Source organism: Notolepis coatsorum (assembly GCF_963971535.1).
Source record: "Notolepis coatsorum genome assembly, chromosome: 5".
NCBI lineage: Eukaryota > Metazoa > Chordata > Actinopteri > Aulopiformes > Paralepididae > Notolepis > Notolepis coatsorum.
The window spans coordinates 150682471-150702326 of record NC_140169.1 but is presented as its reverse complement, the minus strand read 5'-3'; the positions used below and the strand labels follow the sequence as shown (position 1 = coordinate 150702326).

At 45.4% G+C, this 19856-nt stretch overlaps 1 protein-coding gene across 2 annotated transcripts in view; it reads right to left on the bottom strand.

Moving 5' to 3' along the window:
• Positions 1-19856, bottom strand: part of LOC311229007 (dedicator of cytokinesis protein 9-like) — a 502654-nt gene that overhangs the window by 118610 nt on the left and 364188 nt on the right. For both annotated transcript variants that reach the window (XM_084314997.1, XM_084314998.1), the window contains exons 24-26: positions 4341-4456; positions 3446-3515; positions 1691-1816 (exon numbers count right to left, since the gene is read on the bottom strand). In XM_084314997.1, coding sequence (XP_084171123.1) covers positions 1691-1816; positions 3446-3515; positions 4341-4456 — 312 coding nt within the window. The remainder of the gene's footprint in view (positions 1-1690; positions 1817-3445; positions 3516-4340; positions 4457-19856) is intronic.

The window sequence follows — 19856 nt, the reverse complement described above, 5'->3', positions numbered from 1 at the left end:
GACCCTGATGTAAACAAAACAAGTCTTTCTCTGGTCTGCAAATCCCTTAACAATTGTGTGTATTGAGCCTTACTATATTGTACCCATTCTGCAATATGTTAATAACATTTTTAATCAATCAATAACAGATTGCAGAATGGGTACAGTACAGTACGGCTCAATACACACAATTGTTAAGGGGATGCAGACCAGAGAAAGACTTTCGTCTTGTTTACATCAGGGTTCCCCATTTTCAATTCATAATGAATTGTAAGTAAGGGTGCAATAGAAATGTTTCATAATGATGTTCAGTGTATTCATATGTGTATTGCTCTCCTTAATGTAGAATGATATGGTGACTGTGCAGACTCAGGGAGGAGGCAGAGAAGGAGAGAAAGAGACCCAAGAGTTACAGGTAATGGAAATATCAGACAGCTTAAAGTGTAGGATAACATAACAAATTAAGACACAAAATAGGCTATATTTACAGCAGACCCTGTTATTGTTCCTTGTTGGTATTTTTCTCTCTTTCTTATTAAAAACTTGGCCTATTTGAAAGGAGATTGATTTAATAAAAATAAAAGAGCAAAAAAAAAATATACAGTATATATACAGTATATAAATATATATATATTAATATATTATTATTATTATAGTAATTGGCTATCATACTGCAATATGAACTGAGTTTTATAGTGAAAAGAGCAGCTTTATTGGTCAAGATTGAAGGCTCTATATTGCAGGAAATTGCACGTACAGGTTCATTAAATGAAAAAAATATCTGCCGTGGAGGGGGACGTGCCGGACCCCCTCCAAACCACCCCTTGCATGCTAAAAAAATAAAAATAAAAAAATTGCACCCCCACTTTCAACTATAACTAGGCGGCCATGATTCTACTACTACTACTACATGATTCTACTACTACTAAGAAGTAATTCACATTTGAACCGATACCGGTACCGGTACCTGTGAATCAATACTGGTAGCTTTTTTCTGTACTTTAGTCTCCACACTTGCGACCGTTTTCGGCTTGCCATCGCCCCGACTGCTTTGTTGTTGAATCAAGTCAAACCCTAGGTAAGCGTGTATTGTGCGCGTGAACGTTGACGTCAGGCACTTCATAGGTTTCGTGGTAAACGAAACGTTGACGTCATCGGACTTAATTTTTATTTTTTTTTATACCGAAATGTGGCACCGGTGGATCTCACGTGAATCGCTACTCGGTAGCACCGATGTGATTCGGTCGGTACCCTTAAAAGTACCTGATTCGGTACCCATCCCCATTCTGCACCCCGACTCTGGAACTCCCTCCCTCAGACCATCAAAGACTCTCCCTCACTCTCCACCTTCAAATCCCGTCTCAAAACCCACCTGTTCTCCCTATAGCCTTCAACCTTCCCTACCCATAACCCCCCCCCCTCCAACCTGTTGTTGTTTGTTACTGTGGCTCTGTGTTCCTGTGTATTTCATATTGTTCCCCGTTTCCCCCGTGGTTCTATGTTTCTTTGTTTTCTTTTTTCTCTCTGCCTACCGTCAGTGACTTCGGGTTACCGAGAAGCGTTCTATAAATTAAATGAATTATTATTATTATTATTATTATTATTATTATTATTATTATTATTATTATTATTATTATTATTATTATTATTATTATTATTATTATTATTATTATCATCCCTACACCACGTGAGTTCCTCTACACAGCGTTACCTTGAGCAGCTTGTTGCTGGTGAGGAAGTCCGTGGAGGGCTTCAGGATGGCGGTCATGGCCTTGGCCAGCTCCTCGTGCACCGTCCTGGACGTGGAGGCTGCGATGGGCTCAGTCTTGAAGACATACTGCGATGAGGAGAGACACAAAGCACCCAGATTATTGTTGCTCTCTTTCTTTAGATCTCGCTGCGATCCTGGAAACAAGCCTGATGCCAGGCCATCAGGATGCACAACGACAATGACACTATATGTAACAACCCATCATCTACACACACAGCACACACATCCACATGTACACACTCACTTTAAACAAACACTCACCTTAACACCCACTTTACTCACTTTAGACACTTTAACACACTTTATATTTATTAGTAAAGAGATTTGCACTACAATTCATACCTCATTGCACCTTACCCTAAGTTTGTACCTGATCCCATTTCTGCATTGTACCTCGCTGTTACTCTTTTTTTACTCTGTATTTTATATGTATATATGTATATTGACTGAACACTTTTTGTTTACGTACTTTTGACTTTTTCTATTTTATACTTTTTATCTATTTTTATCTAGCACACTTTCAGGGGCTCATACAGGAAAAAGCATTTCATGGAAAAGTATTCTTTTTTTTTTAATCCACTTTTTCTCCCCATTTTCTATTTTTCTCCCATCCCAATTTCATATATCCAATTCTTCCCTCCCCTGTCTTGAACGTTGCTAGACTATGCCTCCCACTGGTCGGCTGTAGTGAGGATAAAAGCCTTGCATCACGTGTCCCCTCCGGTACACGAGGAGGCAGCCTGTCGCATCTTTTCACCACAGCAGCTCGAACTCTCAGTGACGAGGAGTAACGCGTGGGAGGCTCACGCTGCCCCCGCTACTTCCTGCTTCCGTTGCACCGGCGTCACCAAACCGACCTGTAGGAGTCGCTGTCCACAACGTCCAATCCCCACCCACCGGCTTTCCCCACCCCTAACACTGCCAATTGTGTTAGTATGAATGACCGGACAAGCCGGTAGCAACGCAGAGAGCTGGGCTCGATACCAGCATCTCCTGCGTTAGAGGCGAGCGCCTTGCCCACTGCGCCAATCAGTCGCCAATGGAAAAGTATTCTGTATTTTACTATACCAACTATTAAACAAACTTGAACTTGAAACTTGTGTTATGCAGACCTCATCTGCTTTGATTTTTGCACAATACCATTATATTTGCACAAGGTTGTTCTGTGTGCGACTGTTCCACCTGTGTGTGATTGTTCTGTGGTTGTGTGCGACCATATTTTAAAGAGGAAATGTCAAATACATCAATGAATTAATTAAATCAATCACCAATCAATCAATCTTCAACTCTCTAAATTGTGACAGTTGTGATTGGAGGATCAAGAAGAGAGGGCGGGGTTTGAGGGCTAGGTCTACTCTCATGTCAGCAGACAGACGCAGCAACACGGGGGGTATTCCATCTTAGGTGTGAGTTTACATCAACAGGCTATTATTACTATCTGGTTTGATTGATTGATTGATTGATTGAATTGATTGATTGAATGAAAACTTTAATTAACAGATTGCAGAATGGGTACAGTACAGTACAACTCAATACACACAATTGTTAAGGGGATGCAGACCAGAGAAAGACATTCGTCTTGTTTACATCAGGGTCCCCCATTTTCAATTCATCATGTTTCCACCCCGGATACATTATGAACCCTCAATGACCAGCTGCTGAGCTACAGTACAGTCTCTAGGCTGTGGGTGTCACCTTGACGTACGACCTCAGGTAATGTTCCAGCCCTTCCTCGTGGCACTGGGCGACGACGTGGATCATGACTCTGGGGAGAAGAACGGAGAGGCAGAGCGACATGTTGAGAGAGAAAGGGAACAATAATATGAACCAATGACATGTTTATAATGTCGTGGCCACAAAGGTGACCCATGAGATAAACTTTACATTATTAAAACAACACACAGATGAGCGAGGGGTTAGGGTTATGGTTCGGTCACACCAGCACAATACATTTCTTAGTCTTCAATTCTAAGAAATGAATTATATTGAGTTCTGAGTTAATTATATCCTTTACACTGTTATTTTTTCCCCTCATATTTTTATATTCAGATACTTTTATTGCCTATATTTATGTCATTCTACTATTTTCCTGCCCATACTTGGACCTCCCCTCCCCCCCACACTGCTATGACGCCCGAATTTCCCCAAGGGGATCAATAAAGAAATATCTTATCTTATAACCTTTATAATAGTCTTTAAAACAAAACAAATCAACAGATAAACAACACAGATGAGAAGAGATCTCTTCGATTGACCTCATCTCAAACCCCGCCCTCTGTTTTCGATCCTCCAACCACAACTGTCGCTTCCCTCGGGACAAACGTAGCAGAGAGGGCGGGGCTGGAGGCGGGGCTGGAAGCGAGTCAGTTCTGGTGTCAGCAGACGGATGCGCGGGTGAGGGAGGGAGGGAGGGAGGAGGACCTACCTGGTGACCGCCACCTCCTCGTGGGTGAGGGAGGGAGGGAGGGAGGGAGGGAGGACCTACCTGGTGACGTTGACCGCCACCTCCTCGTGGGTGAGGGAGGGAGGGAGGGAGGGAGGGAGGGAGGGAGGGAGGGAGGGAGGGAGGGAGGGAGGGAGGAGGACCTACCTGGTCACGTTGACCGCCACCTCCTCGTGGGCGGCGCTGGTCAGCACGCGGAACAGCTGGTTGAGGATGGTGGGCAGGAACTTGATCATCACATGACTCTCCATGGCGTGGAGACTCTGAGGAAGTAGAGAGAGATAGAGAGAGACAGAGACAGAGACAGAGAGAGAGAGAGAGAGACAGAGAGAGAGACAGAGAGAGAGAGAAAGAGAGAGAGAGAAAGAGAGAGATAGAGAGAGAGAGACAGAGAGAGAGAGAGAGAGAGAGAGAGAGAGAGAGAGAGAGAGAGAGAGAGAGAGAGAGAGAGAGAGTTAGAATCAACACCATTTGGGATCTGCAGTCAACTTGTCTCTTTTGATATTTTTATTGGTTTTTTAAAAGATTTTTCACATAAAGTTACTTACATTACAAAACACACATTTGGGACAGAAGGGGGGGGGGGGTCCTCCAGTTCATCTATGCCATCATGCCAGCAAAAACAGATCCAAAAGAAAAACAAGCAAAAAAAGGAAATCTAACCCAGACAGGCACTGCACAGTACTGCACTTGCCTCGAGCCCATTCACATGTAGGCATACATATATATACATATATAATTTTTTTCTATCCAAAGTCTGTCCATACAATGGGGCATTGGGCCTTTAGAAGGATCTGAGAAATTGTAGCAGGAAAGTAGTCCAATAGTGGGGCCCACACATCCTGAAAGGAAGCGTCGTTGCCTCTATGCATTGCACAGAGTCTTTCATGGGGTAGCACACCGAAGATCTCTCTGTACCACATCTGTATGGATGGAGGCCTATCCTTAATCCAGTTTATCAGAATGCATTTCCGGGCTGAAAGCAGAAGTTTATCAAATAGTTTGAATTGTAAGGGTGTCAAATTATTTTCCTTTAATGGGAGTCCCAGTAAAAAAGCTCCTGGATCCTTCTTTATTTTCACCTTGAAAATGTCGCTCAGCTCACGTGCCACTTGGCCCCAGAACCTGGATATACACTTACATTCCCAAAAGTAGTGATAGTAGGTGCCCAGATCTGTTTGACATTTCGAACATAATGGAGATATTGAACGGTCCATTTTGTTTAGTAACACAGGTGTGATGTGTAATCTGTAAAGAATTTTATATTGTGTTTCTCTTAGTCAGTTACAAGTATAAACCTTTTTAACTGAGTCAATCTTCAATATATTCACTGTTAAAATCTCTTTCCCGTTTGCGGAGGGATGGTAACTCCTGTGAGTCCAGTGAGTACAGCAGTGAGTAAAACGGCGAGATGAAATGTGATACCTTACTACAGTTGGATAAGAAGTTCTCTGTTTTACTGTAAAGGGAGCCCATTGGCGTTGGCAGCTGTAGTGAGTTAATAAAATGTCGTATTTGCAAGAAACCAAAAAAAATTTCTCTTGGGAGGTTAAATTGTGTTTGCAGTTGCTGAAACGACACCAACACACCATCCCTAAACAGATCCCCCAATACCCGAAGCCCTAGTGAGTGCCAGGTCTTAAAGATGGCCGAACTGCGCCCAGGTCCAAATTCATGGTTGCTAGAGATTGGTATTAGCAATGATCTTAGGTCTCCTCTCCCTGTGTAGATGGTAATCTGTCGCCACACTCTGATAGAGTTATAGATAATTGGATTGCCTCGTATCTCCCTATGAATCTTATCTTTATTACCGGTTACCAGTGCCCATAGTGAGTTTGGTGAGCAGCCCCACGAGTCCACACAGTTCTTATTGTGTAGATAGGCTTGTAACCATTCCCAGATGTAACGAGCGTGACAGGCCCAGTTATAGAAGAGTATATTTGGGGTGGGGCGCGGAGCCGGCATCATGGAGTAGACGTGTTTCACGTGAGCTCCCTTCTACCGTGTGAAATATACATTTTTCCCCATTAGTCTTTATTTTATTTTTATTTGTTTTTTGTCTGCTTGTTAAGTCGTCGAGTTTCAACTACTGTCGTCAACTTTTTTCGACTTTCTGCGATGTCGGTGGTGGAAACCAGATCCATGAGCGCTCCAGCCAGCAAACTACCACCGGGCCTGGCCGCACCATCGCCCGGTGTCGGGGAGATAAGCGAAGCTGTGCTCTCGGTCATGACCAAGCTCCATGCAGAATCTGAGACACGCTTCGCTGAAACACAAAGAAAAGTGCTGGCCGATTTTTGTGATAACCTTCATCGAGAGATATCAGAGGAAATAAGGTTGGCGGTCGTCCCGTTGATAGACAAGATGGAGTCGCTGCACGCTGTCTCCTCGGCTAATGCTATCGAACTAGCTGCGCTAACGACGAAGGCCTCATTACAGGGCGAGAAGATGGTGGATCTGGAGCTCTCCCTGCTGGCTAGGCAGGCCGAAGTTGCCAAACTACAGTCTGTAATTGTGGAAATACAGTCCCGGGAGAGACGCTACAACATCAGGATTGTTGGAGTACCGGAGGGCAGCAGGGAAGGCCGTCTCTCTGAGACCATGCCGGAATTGCTGCAAGAAATACTGGGGAATGACGTCCTCCCCTCCCCTCCCGTATGTGAATCGGCCTACAGAGCGGGCAGGACCACTCCTGGAGTGAACAAGGAACCGAGGCCCATCATTGTCAAGCTGAACAGGCTACAGCAGAGAGAACTCATCATGCGGTCGGCTCGTGCCAGAAGGGGTAATCTAAGGCTTGGCGATCACAAAGTGGCCATTTTCGAAGACTTTACGCCGGAGGTTCAAGCACAGATAGGCGAATACAAAGTGGTCCTGGCCAAGCTATGGAAACTAGGCCTGAGGCCCACGCTATTCGCTACCACGAAATTATCTGTGTTGGATAAGGTCGATGGTCGGCGTTCATTTTGGTCGTTGGCTAAAGCGAAGGAATATCTCGAGGGGATAGCCGAGACTGTAGCTTGATATCTATGACGGGTGAGTGACTTGACGATGTGGGCCTGAATACATTGATAGGGCCGACTATTCATGCTGTCATGCCTAGACATGCTAACTGTCCACTGCCCATCCAACTAGCGGGGCTTCCCAATGACTTCTGTTACTTGCTAATGCTGACCTCATGGTCGTACTTGTGTATCGCCTCTTTGGGAGCTAACGAGCTAGCTGAACAATGTACATAACAGACTCTAACGTGCTATCCGGATTCATCACTAGCTTACGCGCTAGCCTCGGGCTAGCTAGCGGGCTGCGTCTAACGTCTGCGCTGAGACATTCGAGACCCGTTAATATTTACGCACTTTGGTTGTTTAAGTGTCATCGGTTCGCACAATTCAACGGTGATCGGGTCCTTAACTAACTTCTAGTATGCTTTTATTTTATATCCAGGCTGTTTTGAGCTTTGGGCTCCGGTAGGAGAAGATCGGTTGACCGATATCTTTATTGTATTTTATTTTTATTATTATTTGTGTTTATTGGACTAGTGGGGGTTTAATCAGGGGTTTATCTAGAGGGGGGTCGGAGTGGGGAGCGTCTTATTGGATCCATGACTCCAGTGGGAAATGATAGGAAGATGACCATCCTTAGTGGATGGGGCATAGGGAGGGGATTGGAGAGTGGGTATAGGAGGGCTTATAATAGGACGGGTGGGTTAGGGTTTAGAGTAGAAGGAGGGGGGGTTGTAACTGGGGTGGTATTTTTATGTGTTTTATGTACTGTTGTCTTATATGTGTGTAATTGTTCCTCCTCTGAACTCCTGGGATTGACCGTCTGGGCCCGCCTGGATCAGCGCCTCTGTACTCAGCCTGGCTGCACTGGTATGTTCTTTACGCATTTAGACAAACTCGACCATGGCTAAATTGAATATTTTAATTTGGAACGCAGGAGGTCTTAACGCCCCACACAAGCGTGCCAGTGTCCTTTGGTTATTGAAGAGAAGAAATATTGACATTGCTCTCCTTAGTGAGACGCATTTATTGGTGGGTGATGTGTCAAGGCTAGCAAATCGACAATATCACGTTATCTCCTCATCCTCAGCCGATGATAAGACGGAAGGAGTCGTCATAGTTACAAGACGTAACCTTGATATCAAAGTCCTGGATGTGTGGTCGGACACGGAGGGAAGGATTACTATAGCAAAAGTTGAGTTCTCTCATAGGAAGATGGCAATAATAGCATTATATGCCCCTAACACATTTGATTCAGCGTTCTATAATACAATCACGAAGAATATGTTGGAACTTACTGGATACGCTCTCATTGTGGGTGGCGATTTTAATGCGTGCTGGGATGCGGAGATGGATAGGTCCGGGCCCTCTGAAACAAGCTACCAAAAACGGTCCTCTAAGGCCCTCAGACCTATGGCGCTTATCCAATCCCACCCTCAAGGATTACTCTCACCTGTCTGCCAGACACAAAACCTTCTCTCGAATAGACTATGCATTTGCATCCCCTAATTTGTTTGATAGTTTCGACGTCTCATTGGTTCCCCTGGCTCTCTCGGACCACAAGGGGATTTTCCTTGTGGCAACCTTTGGCAGGCTCTCCATGAGAGCTCCCAGGTGGCGTTTTAACTCAACCTTATTAAAGAACGATGATTTCTGTTCTGAGTTCGGGAGTAAACTAGCTGAATTCTTGCAGATCAATGTTGGCACGGTCGATGACCCCAGGGTCCTATGGAACGCATTGAAAGGATTTATCAGGGGTCATGTCACACTTTTCTCCTCCAACTTACGTAAATCCTGATCAAAAAAACTAGAAGGACTGGAACCATTATATGCAGATCTATAAGCATCTTTGCAAACTAACTATAGTGAACGACTAAACACACAACGTAAGATAGTCAAGAAGGAAATAAACTCCATACTTAAACAACAGTCTGAGTTCTTGATACATAGGACAAGGCAAAATTACTACTTTCACGGCTCCAGGCCTAGCCATCTATTGGCAATGAAAATACGCTTGAATGATCATTTCTCGGATATCCCCTCGATCAAGACGCGACAGGGTACAATCACTACTGATTCGAAAAAGATCAACGACACTTTTAAAGAGTTTTACTCACAGTTATATAGCTCAGAGGTTAATCTCAACGACTCTAAATTTGAATCGTTCATTGGCGGGCTTGAGATACCCCACATTTCTGAGGAAGAGGCTAAGGAACTGGGGAAACCGATCACCCTTATGGAACTAAGGGAGGCGATCGCTGAAATGCAGAGGGGTAAGGCACCAGGCTGGGATGGTATTCCACCCGAGGTGTATTTAGCTTTCTGGGACCAACTGGGCCCATTGATGCTCGATATGATCAATTACGCTATCGAACAGGGGGAGTTCTCAAGAGATGTCAACATGGCGCTGATTTCTTTACTTCTCAAGAAGGACAAAGATCCCAATGATTGTGGTAGCTATAGGCCCTTGAGTCTTCTCGGGGCCGACTTAAAAGTGTTTGCCAAGGTGCTGGCCCGCCGCCTGCAGAGATTTATGACGGTATTGGTACACTGCGATCAAACTGGTTTTATCCCGGGGCGCCTGGCTGCAGATAATCTTAGAAGGCTGTTGCATGTAGTCGATAACAGTAAAGACAATACAGCTTCGTCCACTGTTCTGTCTTTGGATGCCATGAAGGCGTTTGACAGACTAGAATGGTCATACCTGTGGAAGGGGGTCTCGGAAAGAATTTTATTCATATCATTAAAGTCCTGTATGCCTCGCTGTCGGCAATGATACTGACAGGCAAAAACTGTTCCACACTTTTCCCAGTCTCCAGATCTTCTAGACAGGGTTGTCCTCTGAGCCCGGGACTATTTGCGCTTTCCCTCGAACCATTGGCCCAATTTATTAGGCAATCAGAGGACATCGTCCCCATAATGATCAATAATACACCACACAAAATTGCTCTCTATGCGGATGACCTACTGATTTTTATGGATGACCCTTCCCGGTCGGCCACAAAATTATTGGAAATAATCGACGACTTTGGTAAATTGTCAGGCTTTAAGATTAACTGGAACAAATCAGCCTGCCTACCTCTTAATGAGCTGGCCAAGGCGGTGCGACTACCAGCTGATATCCCCATAGTGGAACATTTTAAATACTTAGGTATAGAGATATTCCCCACGCTGAGTCAAACTACTAAGTACAACTTCACGGGTACTTATGATAAAATACGCCAGGATCTAGACAGATGGTCGTCCCTTCCTAACTCCCTACAAGCCCGAGCTTCCATAATCAAAATGAACGTTCTGCCTAGGATACATTTTGTTAGCTCAATGCTCCCCCTGCCCCCTCCAATAGACCACTGGCGCAAGGTACAATTGATGGTATCTAAATTTATCTGGAATAACAAACGCCCGAGAATCAAAAGAGCTACTACTCAACATAGGAAACAAGATGGGGGCCTCGCAATCCCTGATTTTAAGCTTTATTTCTGGTCCTTCTCACTGAGACCTCTGATGTGCTGGCTAGACCCTGTAGATGCTGTATCTTGGCGCTCCTTAGAAGCGGCGGCGGTCTCACCGCTAAGATTGCAGGATGTGGTGTACTCCACTGTCTCTATTTTCGAAATGCCGGCTGAGGTATGGACCGATCATAACTCACGTGATCCAAACGTGGCGTAATGTACAGAGGTCGTGTGGGGTTAAATGCCCATGGCACCTGGACTCTCCAATTTTTAATAACCAGCAATTACTTGTTGGGCACAAGCCGGTTAATATTCCTCAATGGCAGAGGAGGGGAGTTCATACTCTGGAGGATATTTATGATAAGAACGGCCTCCGTGCGTTTCAGGACTTAAGAGAATTTTATGATCTTCACGGCGAGTCCTTTTTTCTTTACCTTCAACTAAGGTCAGCGCTGAGGGCGCATGGCGTGCCGTGGGCTCAAGCTTTGCACCCACACCCCTTCCTCAGGCTCATAGTGGACAGGACGACCTCCAGAGGGTTTGTCTCAGACTTTTATACGCTCTTAATTCAATCCACGTATAAAAATGTATCATTGGATACAATCTGGCGGGTGGATATCCCGGAGTTGGACCCCGAGTTTGACTGGGATGATGTTTGGGCAAATGTGGCATTATCTTCCCGCAACCCCAATCACCAGCAAATTAATTTTAATTATATTCATAGGACCTATCTTACACCTAGGAAGCTATTTGCTATGGGACTGATAACTGACTCTCGGTGCACTTTGTGCTCTCAAAAGGCCACTGGCACTTATATGCATATGTATTGGGATTGCCCACCAGTGGCCCGCTTCTGGAGGTCAATAACGGACAAACTTTCAGATCGGTGTGGCTTAACTATCCCATTCACAGCTGTTACGCTACTCCTGAACGATATAACGACACTACCTGCGTCCGTTCAACTAAAAAGGGTTGTCCTAGCGGGTGTCACAGCAGCGAAGAAGCTAAGAAGCTAATAGCAATGAGATGGAAGGAGCCTGAGAAGCTTACAGTGATTAACTGGTCCCGAACACTATTGGATGTGATTTATCTTGAGATATCCACGGCGTGGGTGATTGGGGTGGGACAGGCAGGTATTGACCTGTGGTTTGCAGCAGCCGAAAAGGTCAGGACCGCCGTGTGCGGCTGAGCGGGGTTGAGGTGCGTGTTCGGGTGAGTCCGGGGGTCTCTTGGGAGGAAATGTTTTGTCTGTCTTGTCTTTTGTCTTGTCCTCTTGAGTTTAGCTGGGGATTTTATGGGGGGGCAGCTATTTAACTATTTCTTCACTGTTTGGTCACTTTTACACGGTCTCTGTGAGTCTATGGAACACCTCTACAGGTTTTTGTTTTGTCATGAAGGTTCATTGCTCTGTTTTCGGGTCGTGTTCTCAAAAAGTGGTCCTTGTGGTGAATTGGAGATGTACGTTTTATTAATATAGGGTCACACAGCCGGGAATCGGGGCTGAACACTGGGAAAGACCATTTATTGGATAGTACCCCTTGGATTTAAAATTTAGAAGGTTGAACTCTGTTTTCTTTTCTCTTTGTCTGTATAAATTGTTATTCTGTATTATTATTGTTTTTGTTATTTTCTTGTGAAGTTCTATGTATTGTGATTGTGTTTAATGTGTTGTCTTGTTTCATGTGAATAATAATAAAAAAAATTGATCAAAAAAAAAAAGAAAAAAGAGTATATTTGGCATGGCAAGGCCCGCTTTACTGGTTGGTAGCTGCAAGATTTTAAATATTTGCCTGGGTCTCTTTCCATGCCAAATGAACTTAGAAAAAGCCTTCTCCAGATCTTTAATATCTTTTTGGATACCCATATGGGAAGCATTTGTAAGGGGTATAGAAGGCGGGGTAGAATGTTCATTTTTATTAGACTCGCCCGTCCCAAGACCTATAGTGGTTGGTCATGCCACCGTTCCAGATTTCTCTTAACCGCTGTGGTGACTGGGGCCAGATTCAGGCGTGCCATATCTTTTAAGTTGGGAGAGACTTTAATGCCAAGTGAATCCTGACGTAGTCCATTTAAAAGGAAAATTATCTGGGATGTCTGATTGGGTCAGGGTTCCTAGTGGCGTTGCCTCAGATTTACTTTGGTTAATTTTGTAGCCTGAGATAGCGCCGAAGTCTTTAACAATTGACAGGACAGTAGGCACTGACCTCTTCGGGGAGGACAGAAACAGTATAATGTCATCTGCATATAGAGCTATTTTGTGGGGGGTGCCCCCTGTCGTGAGTGAGACCCCCTCAATTTCATGATGACACCGGATAGCCTCTGCTAGCGGTTCGAGTGCTACGGCAAACAGTAATGGGCTTAGGGGGTCCCCTTGCCTTGTGCCTCTTGCCAAGGGGAAAGGCTGAGAGCAGGTACCATTGGTAAGGACACAGGCCACGGGAGAGTGGTAGATGGTTTGAATCCACTTAAGGAAATCCCCTCCAAGTCCATATCTCTCCATGACGTCGAACAGGTACCGCCATTCTACTCTATCAAAAGCTTTCTGTGTGTCTAGTGACACTGCTAGCGCTTTGTGTTTCAGCTGATTAGAGTACTGTATAACATTCAGTAACCGCCTCACGTTTGCAATGGAGTGTCGGCCTTGTACAAAACCTGTCTGGTCTGGGTTTATTATCAGAGGCAGCAGTCCCTCTATCCTCCTTGCTAATAATTTGGAGAGTATTTTACTATCCACCGCTATCAAGCTAATGGGCCTATAAGAGCCACACACGTTGGCTGGTTTATCTTTTTTAAGGATGAGAGATATATTAGCCAAGTTCAGAGTTTGGGGAAGACTGCCTCTTTGTAATGAGTCTGCATACATCTCTCTCAGAGGTCCGACTATAACCTTACTCATTTTTTTATAGAATTCTGGGCCATAACCGTCTGGGCCTGGGGCCTTACCCCCTTTAAGGGTTTTTATCGTTTTGAGTATTTCTTCCTCTGTTATATCTTTACAGAGAGACTCTCTGTGTTCTTCAGATAGTGATGGAAATGTTATTTTATCAAGAAAGTTTTTCCTCTGCAAGTCAGAGGTTCCACACTCTGAATAGTATAACTTTTGATAAAAGGATTTCATAATTCTATTTATATCCTTAGAGGTGTGATGGCTAACTTCGTTGTCATCTTTGAGGGAGGTTATTGTGTTAGAATTCTGTTTACCTTTAGCCAGTCGAGACAAAAGTCGACCTGGTTTGTTTCCCGATTCATAGAACTGGTGCTTTGCAGCGTAGATGGTGGACTTAGCTTGTTTTGTCAGAAGTTGGTCTAGAGATGAACGGGCGGCATCTAGTTGTTTTGTCAAATTTTTTGCCCAGGAACGTTTACATTCAGATTCCAATTTTAAGATTAATTTTTCAAGTTCCAGTTGATTTTTGATGGCCTCTTTTCGTTGAGCCGAATTGTACGAGATAATACAGCCCCGGAGATATGCCTTTGCTGCCTCCCATAATGTGGAGGGGCTCATCCCGGGGGTTTTGTTTACAGAGAAGAAAAACGTCCATTTGTTAGTAATATATTCCAAAAACGGGGGGCTGCTCATCAAAGAAGGATTCAAACGCCATTGTCTACTGGCAGGGTCCCTATAGGGCATGTGGAGAGTCAGGCTAACTGGACAGTGATCCGAGAGCGTCTGTGTGCCTATTATACACTCCTTAGTCCTATCCAATATCATTCTAGACGTCAGAAAAAAATCGATTCTAGAGTACACCTGGTGAGGTCGAGAGAAAAAAGTGAAGTCTCTTGTTCTTGGGTTGAGTACTCTCCAAACATCAAATAGCTCCAAATCATTACATAGCTCTCCAAGTCTGACACTTTTACGAGACGGGGTAGGTCGTGGGGATGACTGGTCAACACTTGCATTGGGAGCGGAGTTAAAATCTCCCCCGATGATGGTGTAGTTAATTGAGAATGCGGATATTGCAGACAGTAATTTAGAGAAAAAGGAGGCCTCAAATACATTAGGAGCGTATACACAGCCCAGAAGGATATGTTCACCATAAAGGAAATCTGATAGCAAGACATATCTCCCTTCATCGTCAGACACCGCCTTTTCTAGGGTAAATGGGAGATTCTTATGTACAAGAATAGCTACTCGCGGCTTTTTGTATTGTAAGAGGAGTGATATACCTGGCCTACCCAGTTACGCTGTAATTTCATATGTTCTATGTCAGACAGGTGAGTTTCCTGTAAAAAGGCTATTTGACATTTTTCCTTTTTCAGATAGGACAATATTTTTTGACGCTTGACCACATTATTTATACCCTTCACATTGAGGGTTATAATTTTAAGATCACTCATGTCAAAAACTAATATAATACATAATGTGTTGCATGAGTGCGTACTGGGAGCCTATTGAAGCTAATGTGGGCAGGTCTCTAAATGGCTGGAATAAGGAGGAGGTGAACGGAGGGGGGAGGGGGTGAAGTACATAAAACAAAATAACCCTACCGTCTTGTACAGACGGGTTACACATAAAACACATACGGCCCATCCCTAATGGATGGGCTAAAATGATTAACATCGTTCCAGTGAAGCTGAGAGGAGTCCCGCGGCGGGAGAGTAAAAGGCCAATCTACCGAGTGATAAAATCCCTACAGAGATCGGCCCCTCTCCGCACACCCCCCCCATCCCCACACCGCCGTATCAATTGGTAGTAAATAGTTACAGAACCCAACAGTACTGGAGCTTCACTCCTTGTCTGTAGGTGTAATTTCAATCAGATATTTAAAGATAATATAGGCTACTCGCATCCGATAATTTGACCAAAAATAGTATGACCATTTTCTTCTGTTTAATCCCTCTTATTTATTATTACCATTATTTTTGTCCACATATTGTGGCCATTATGGAGTTAAAGGAAAAATTGCAATCAGGAGAAGAGGGGGGGGGGGGGGGGGGGGGATATATAATAATTTTGACGACCCCCACTTCACCTGCAAATGGGGAGTCTTCTGACTCAAAGAGCAGGGTGGAGTGGGTAGGTTGTTACCCCAATTTGAAGCACCTGTGCAGTGCAGAGAGCTGCCTGCACAACCAGTATATATGTTCCCCTGTCTAATCCCTTCTGGCTGCTTCTCCCATCTGCTTCTCCCATCTGCTTACCCCATCAAACAGGACAGGTTGTACAGTACCTACCACCAAGTGAACCAACTTGGAACCTCTGTCCATTCTGATAAATACCTTTGTTGTTTAATTCGATTATTATTTGTTTAGATAGGATTAAATAAACTCTTTGTTCAATTGAAATCACGTGTGCTGACTCCCTTTATGTGATAAACCTCTGGTTCGTCATATAATAATAATAATAATAATAATAATAATAATAATAATAATAATAATAATAATAATAATAATAATAATAATAATAATAATAATAAGACAAAGATAGTTGTACCACTGATCTATAATCATGATTTTGAATCCATTGTTTGATATCTGAAGGAGTTAAGAGTATTTAAACCATAAATCACGTGACTAAAGCATATCATGAAGCTGTATAGCCCATATCAGATAAAGTGATACAAATTAAATTAACAGAAAAGAAAAAAAAAAGAAGAAAGGCGGGGAGAGCCCGGGAGATTACGGTGACTATAAAAAAAATATCATCATAACCATGAACTACTGTAGCACTCGATAGGTTATAGATATGCTTGCCATAGTTTTATCCAGACTACTCCATTCCAACTCATTGTGGGGGGGGGAGCCCTAATATTTGTGTGTCTGAAATCAAAGCTGGACATTTCAATCATAAAAACTAGTCTTTTAAGTAAGGGATAATGTATAGCTACGAGGTCATTGTCGCAAAATAATTGACCGACACGTAGTTTAAAATACCGAGCCGCTTCGGCGAGGTGTTTTAAACGTCAGTGAAGGTCAATTATTTTGCGACAATGACCGAGTAAAGCTATACATTATCCCGCTTATTACATGGCTAACTTACTAACAATATACCTAATTCATTTGACAAATCGCAGTTGTTCTGTGGCTCTGTCAGCCCAAATAAAGTGATTATTATTATCGCGGGCAGCCTCTGTTCTGGCTCCGCTGTAATCTACACACACTCCGCTGTCAGTGCAGCCGCGGCAGGTGTGTCTGATTTGCTGCACTGATGTGGGCTTGATTGCGAACAGCTGCGCACATCGGTCATTATTGTCCCACATCGGTCATTATTGAAAAATAATGACCGCTGTCGGGGGGCTATTGACCAATCACAAGCAAGCATTTCGGCGAATGTGAAAACGCCATGTAATAATACATAATAACCTATACCAGTATAATGTGAAGTGTGCCAGTATAAAAAATGGGGAAGAAAAAAAGAAAAAAAAAAAAAGCAACAAAACTAGAGAGAGAGAGAGAGAGAGAGAGAGAGAGAGAGAGAGAGAGAGAGAGAGAGAGAGAGAGAGAGAGAGACAGAGACAGAGACAGAGACAGAGACAGAAACAGAGACAGAGACAGAGAGATTGAGAGAGAGAGAGTGAGAGAGAGAGATAGAGAGAGAGAGAGACCTCAGTCCGTTCTGCATGAGCGCATTCCATCAGTCCGATCCATGTGTTGGGTGGGCAGTACCTTTAATCCACGCCTTTCAGAAAGTCTTCCGCTTCTTGTGGGGTCTTGAAAGAGTGGTCCTCGCCGTTGTGTGTAATAGTTAGTCTCGAAGGGAAGCGCATTTTAAATCGTATCCCTTTTTTGATGAGCTGATCACACACGGTGTTGTATTTACGTCTTTCCATCCTGGTCTGATAGGAGATGTCTGGTCTGATCAGAAGTTTATTGCCCTCGTAGTTCAGTACGCCTTTCGCCCGTGCTGCTGTCGTAACTCGTTGTGCATCTCGCATAGTTTGAAATTTTATGACCACAGGTCTGGTTTTATCAGGCTGGATGTCTCCTGCAGGCCTGCGACACCTGTCAATCTTCACACTGCCTTTTTCTGTATCGATATTAAGCAGAGTTGGAAGCCAGGTCTCGAAGAATTTAACAGGTTGTGTGCCCTCTGTCCCCTCTTTCAAACCCATAATACAAACGCTTTCACGTCGGCTTTGATTGTCGGCATCTTCCGCCCGCTGTTGCAGAGTTGTCACTGTTTTTTCCAGCTTTTTCAGTCTGTTTTCTATTATTGATGTGTTGTCCTCGGCCGCTGAGATGCGGGATTCCGCCTCTGTAATGCGTTTGGTATTGTCTGACAGTCGGCTATTAAAGCCCTCCAGTGTTGCAGTCAGGGCAGTAAGCTTTAGGTCCATCAGGGCACTTATCTTTTCAGTCACATCGCGAACCACACGGGCCGCAATGTTTTCCCATTGACTTTCCTCGCCGCGACCACCCGCAGCGCCAGGTTCAAGTTCAACTTCGGCGTCATCCTGTTTGTTTGTCGCTGAGCGAGTTTCAATTGCGGCGCGTCCTTGTCCTTTCTTCTTCTTTTCCTCGTTGGTTGACATTATTAGGGTTACTTCAACTCTACCATGGATTAAAACTTTGTTGACTATAAGTAGTGTTTAAACTAACATTTTCTCTGTGGGGTTTGGGGAGAACAGCAGAAGCGTCTCTCTCACACTGACGTCATCACCGGAAGCACTCTGGCACACGCTTCTCTGCAGTCAATTTGTAGGTTTACTGTTCAAAAAGCTAAGAAAGGAGATGTATTTCTATTGTTGGGGTTAACTTGTGGAACAATGCTGATATACATTTAGGAATGAGTGAATTTGCTTTTCGAAGGTTCCAAGGTAACCTGCGCTCACGCGACCTGAAGCGTTAACCTGCACTCATGCGGCCTGAAGCGCTAACCTGCGCTCACGCGACCTGCAGCGAGCGCAGGTTACCGCTTCAGGTCGCGTGAGTGCAGGTTACCGCTGCAGGTCGCGTGAGCGCAGGTTAACGCTTCAGGTCGCGTGAGTGCAGGTTACCGCTGCAGGTCGCGTGAGCGCAGGTTAACGCTTCAGGTCCTGTGAGCGCAGGTTACCGCTTCAGGTCGCGTGAGCGCAGGTTACCGCTGCAGGTCGCGTGAGTGCAGGTTAACGCTTCAGGTCCCGTGAGCGCAGGTTACCGCTTCAGGTCCCGTGAGCGCAGGTTACCGCTGCAGGTCGCTTCAGGTCCCGTGAGCGCAGGTTACCGCTGCAGGTTTCGTGAGCGCAGGTTACCGCTTCAAGTCGCGTGAGCGCAGGTTACCGCTTCAGGTCGCGTGAGCGCAGGTTACCGCTTCAGGTCGCGTGAGCGCAGGTTACCGCTTCAGGTCCCGTGAGCACAGGTTACCGCTGCAGGTCGCGTGAGCGCAGGTTAACGCTTCAGGTCCCGTGAGTGCAGGTTACCGCTTCAGGTCCCGTGAGCGCAGGTTACCGCTTCAGGTCCCGTGAACGCAGGTTACCGCTGCAGGTCGCGTGAGCGCAGGTCACCGCTGCAGGTCGCGTGAACGCAGGTTAACGCTTCAGGTCCTGTGAGCGCAGGTTACCGCGTCAGGTCGCGTGAGCGCAGGTTACCGCTGCAGGTCGCGTGAGTGCAGGTTAATGCTTCAGGTCCCGTGAGCGCAGGTTACCGCTTCAGGTCCCGTGAGCGCAGGTTACCGCTGCAGGTTGCGTGAGCGCAGGTTACCGCTTCAAGTCGCGTGAGCGCAGGTTACCGCTTCAGGTCGCGTGAGCGCAGGTTACCGCTTCAGGTCGCGTGAGCGCAGGTTACCGCTTCAGGTCACGTGAGCGCAGGTTACAGCTTCAGGTCGCGTCAGCGCAGGTTACAGCTTCAGGTCGCGTGAACGCAGGTTACAGCTTCAGGTCGCGTGAGCGCAGGTTACAGCTTCAGGTCACGTGAGCGCAGGTTACAGCTTCAGGTCGCGTCAGCGCAGGTTACAGCTTCAGGTCGCGTGAACGCAGGTTACAGCTTCAGGTCGCGTGAGCGCAGGTTACAGCTTCAGGTCGCGTGAGCGCAGGTTACCGCTTCAGGTCACGTGAGCGCAGGTTACAGCTTCAGGTCGCGTCAGCGCAGGTTACAGCTTCAGGTCGCGTGAACGCAGGTTACAGCTTCAGGTCGCGTCAGCGCAGGTTACCGCTTCAGGTCGCGTGAGCGCAGGTTACCGCTTCAGGTCGCAGGTTAGCGCTCCAGGTCGCGTGTCCTCGCTCTGAGGGCAACATCCTCTCCTTTCAAACAATAACACGAGTGAGTGGAGCCAACGCGGCGTGACGCATCAG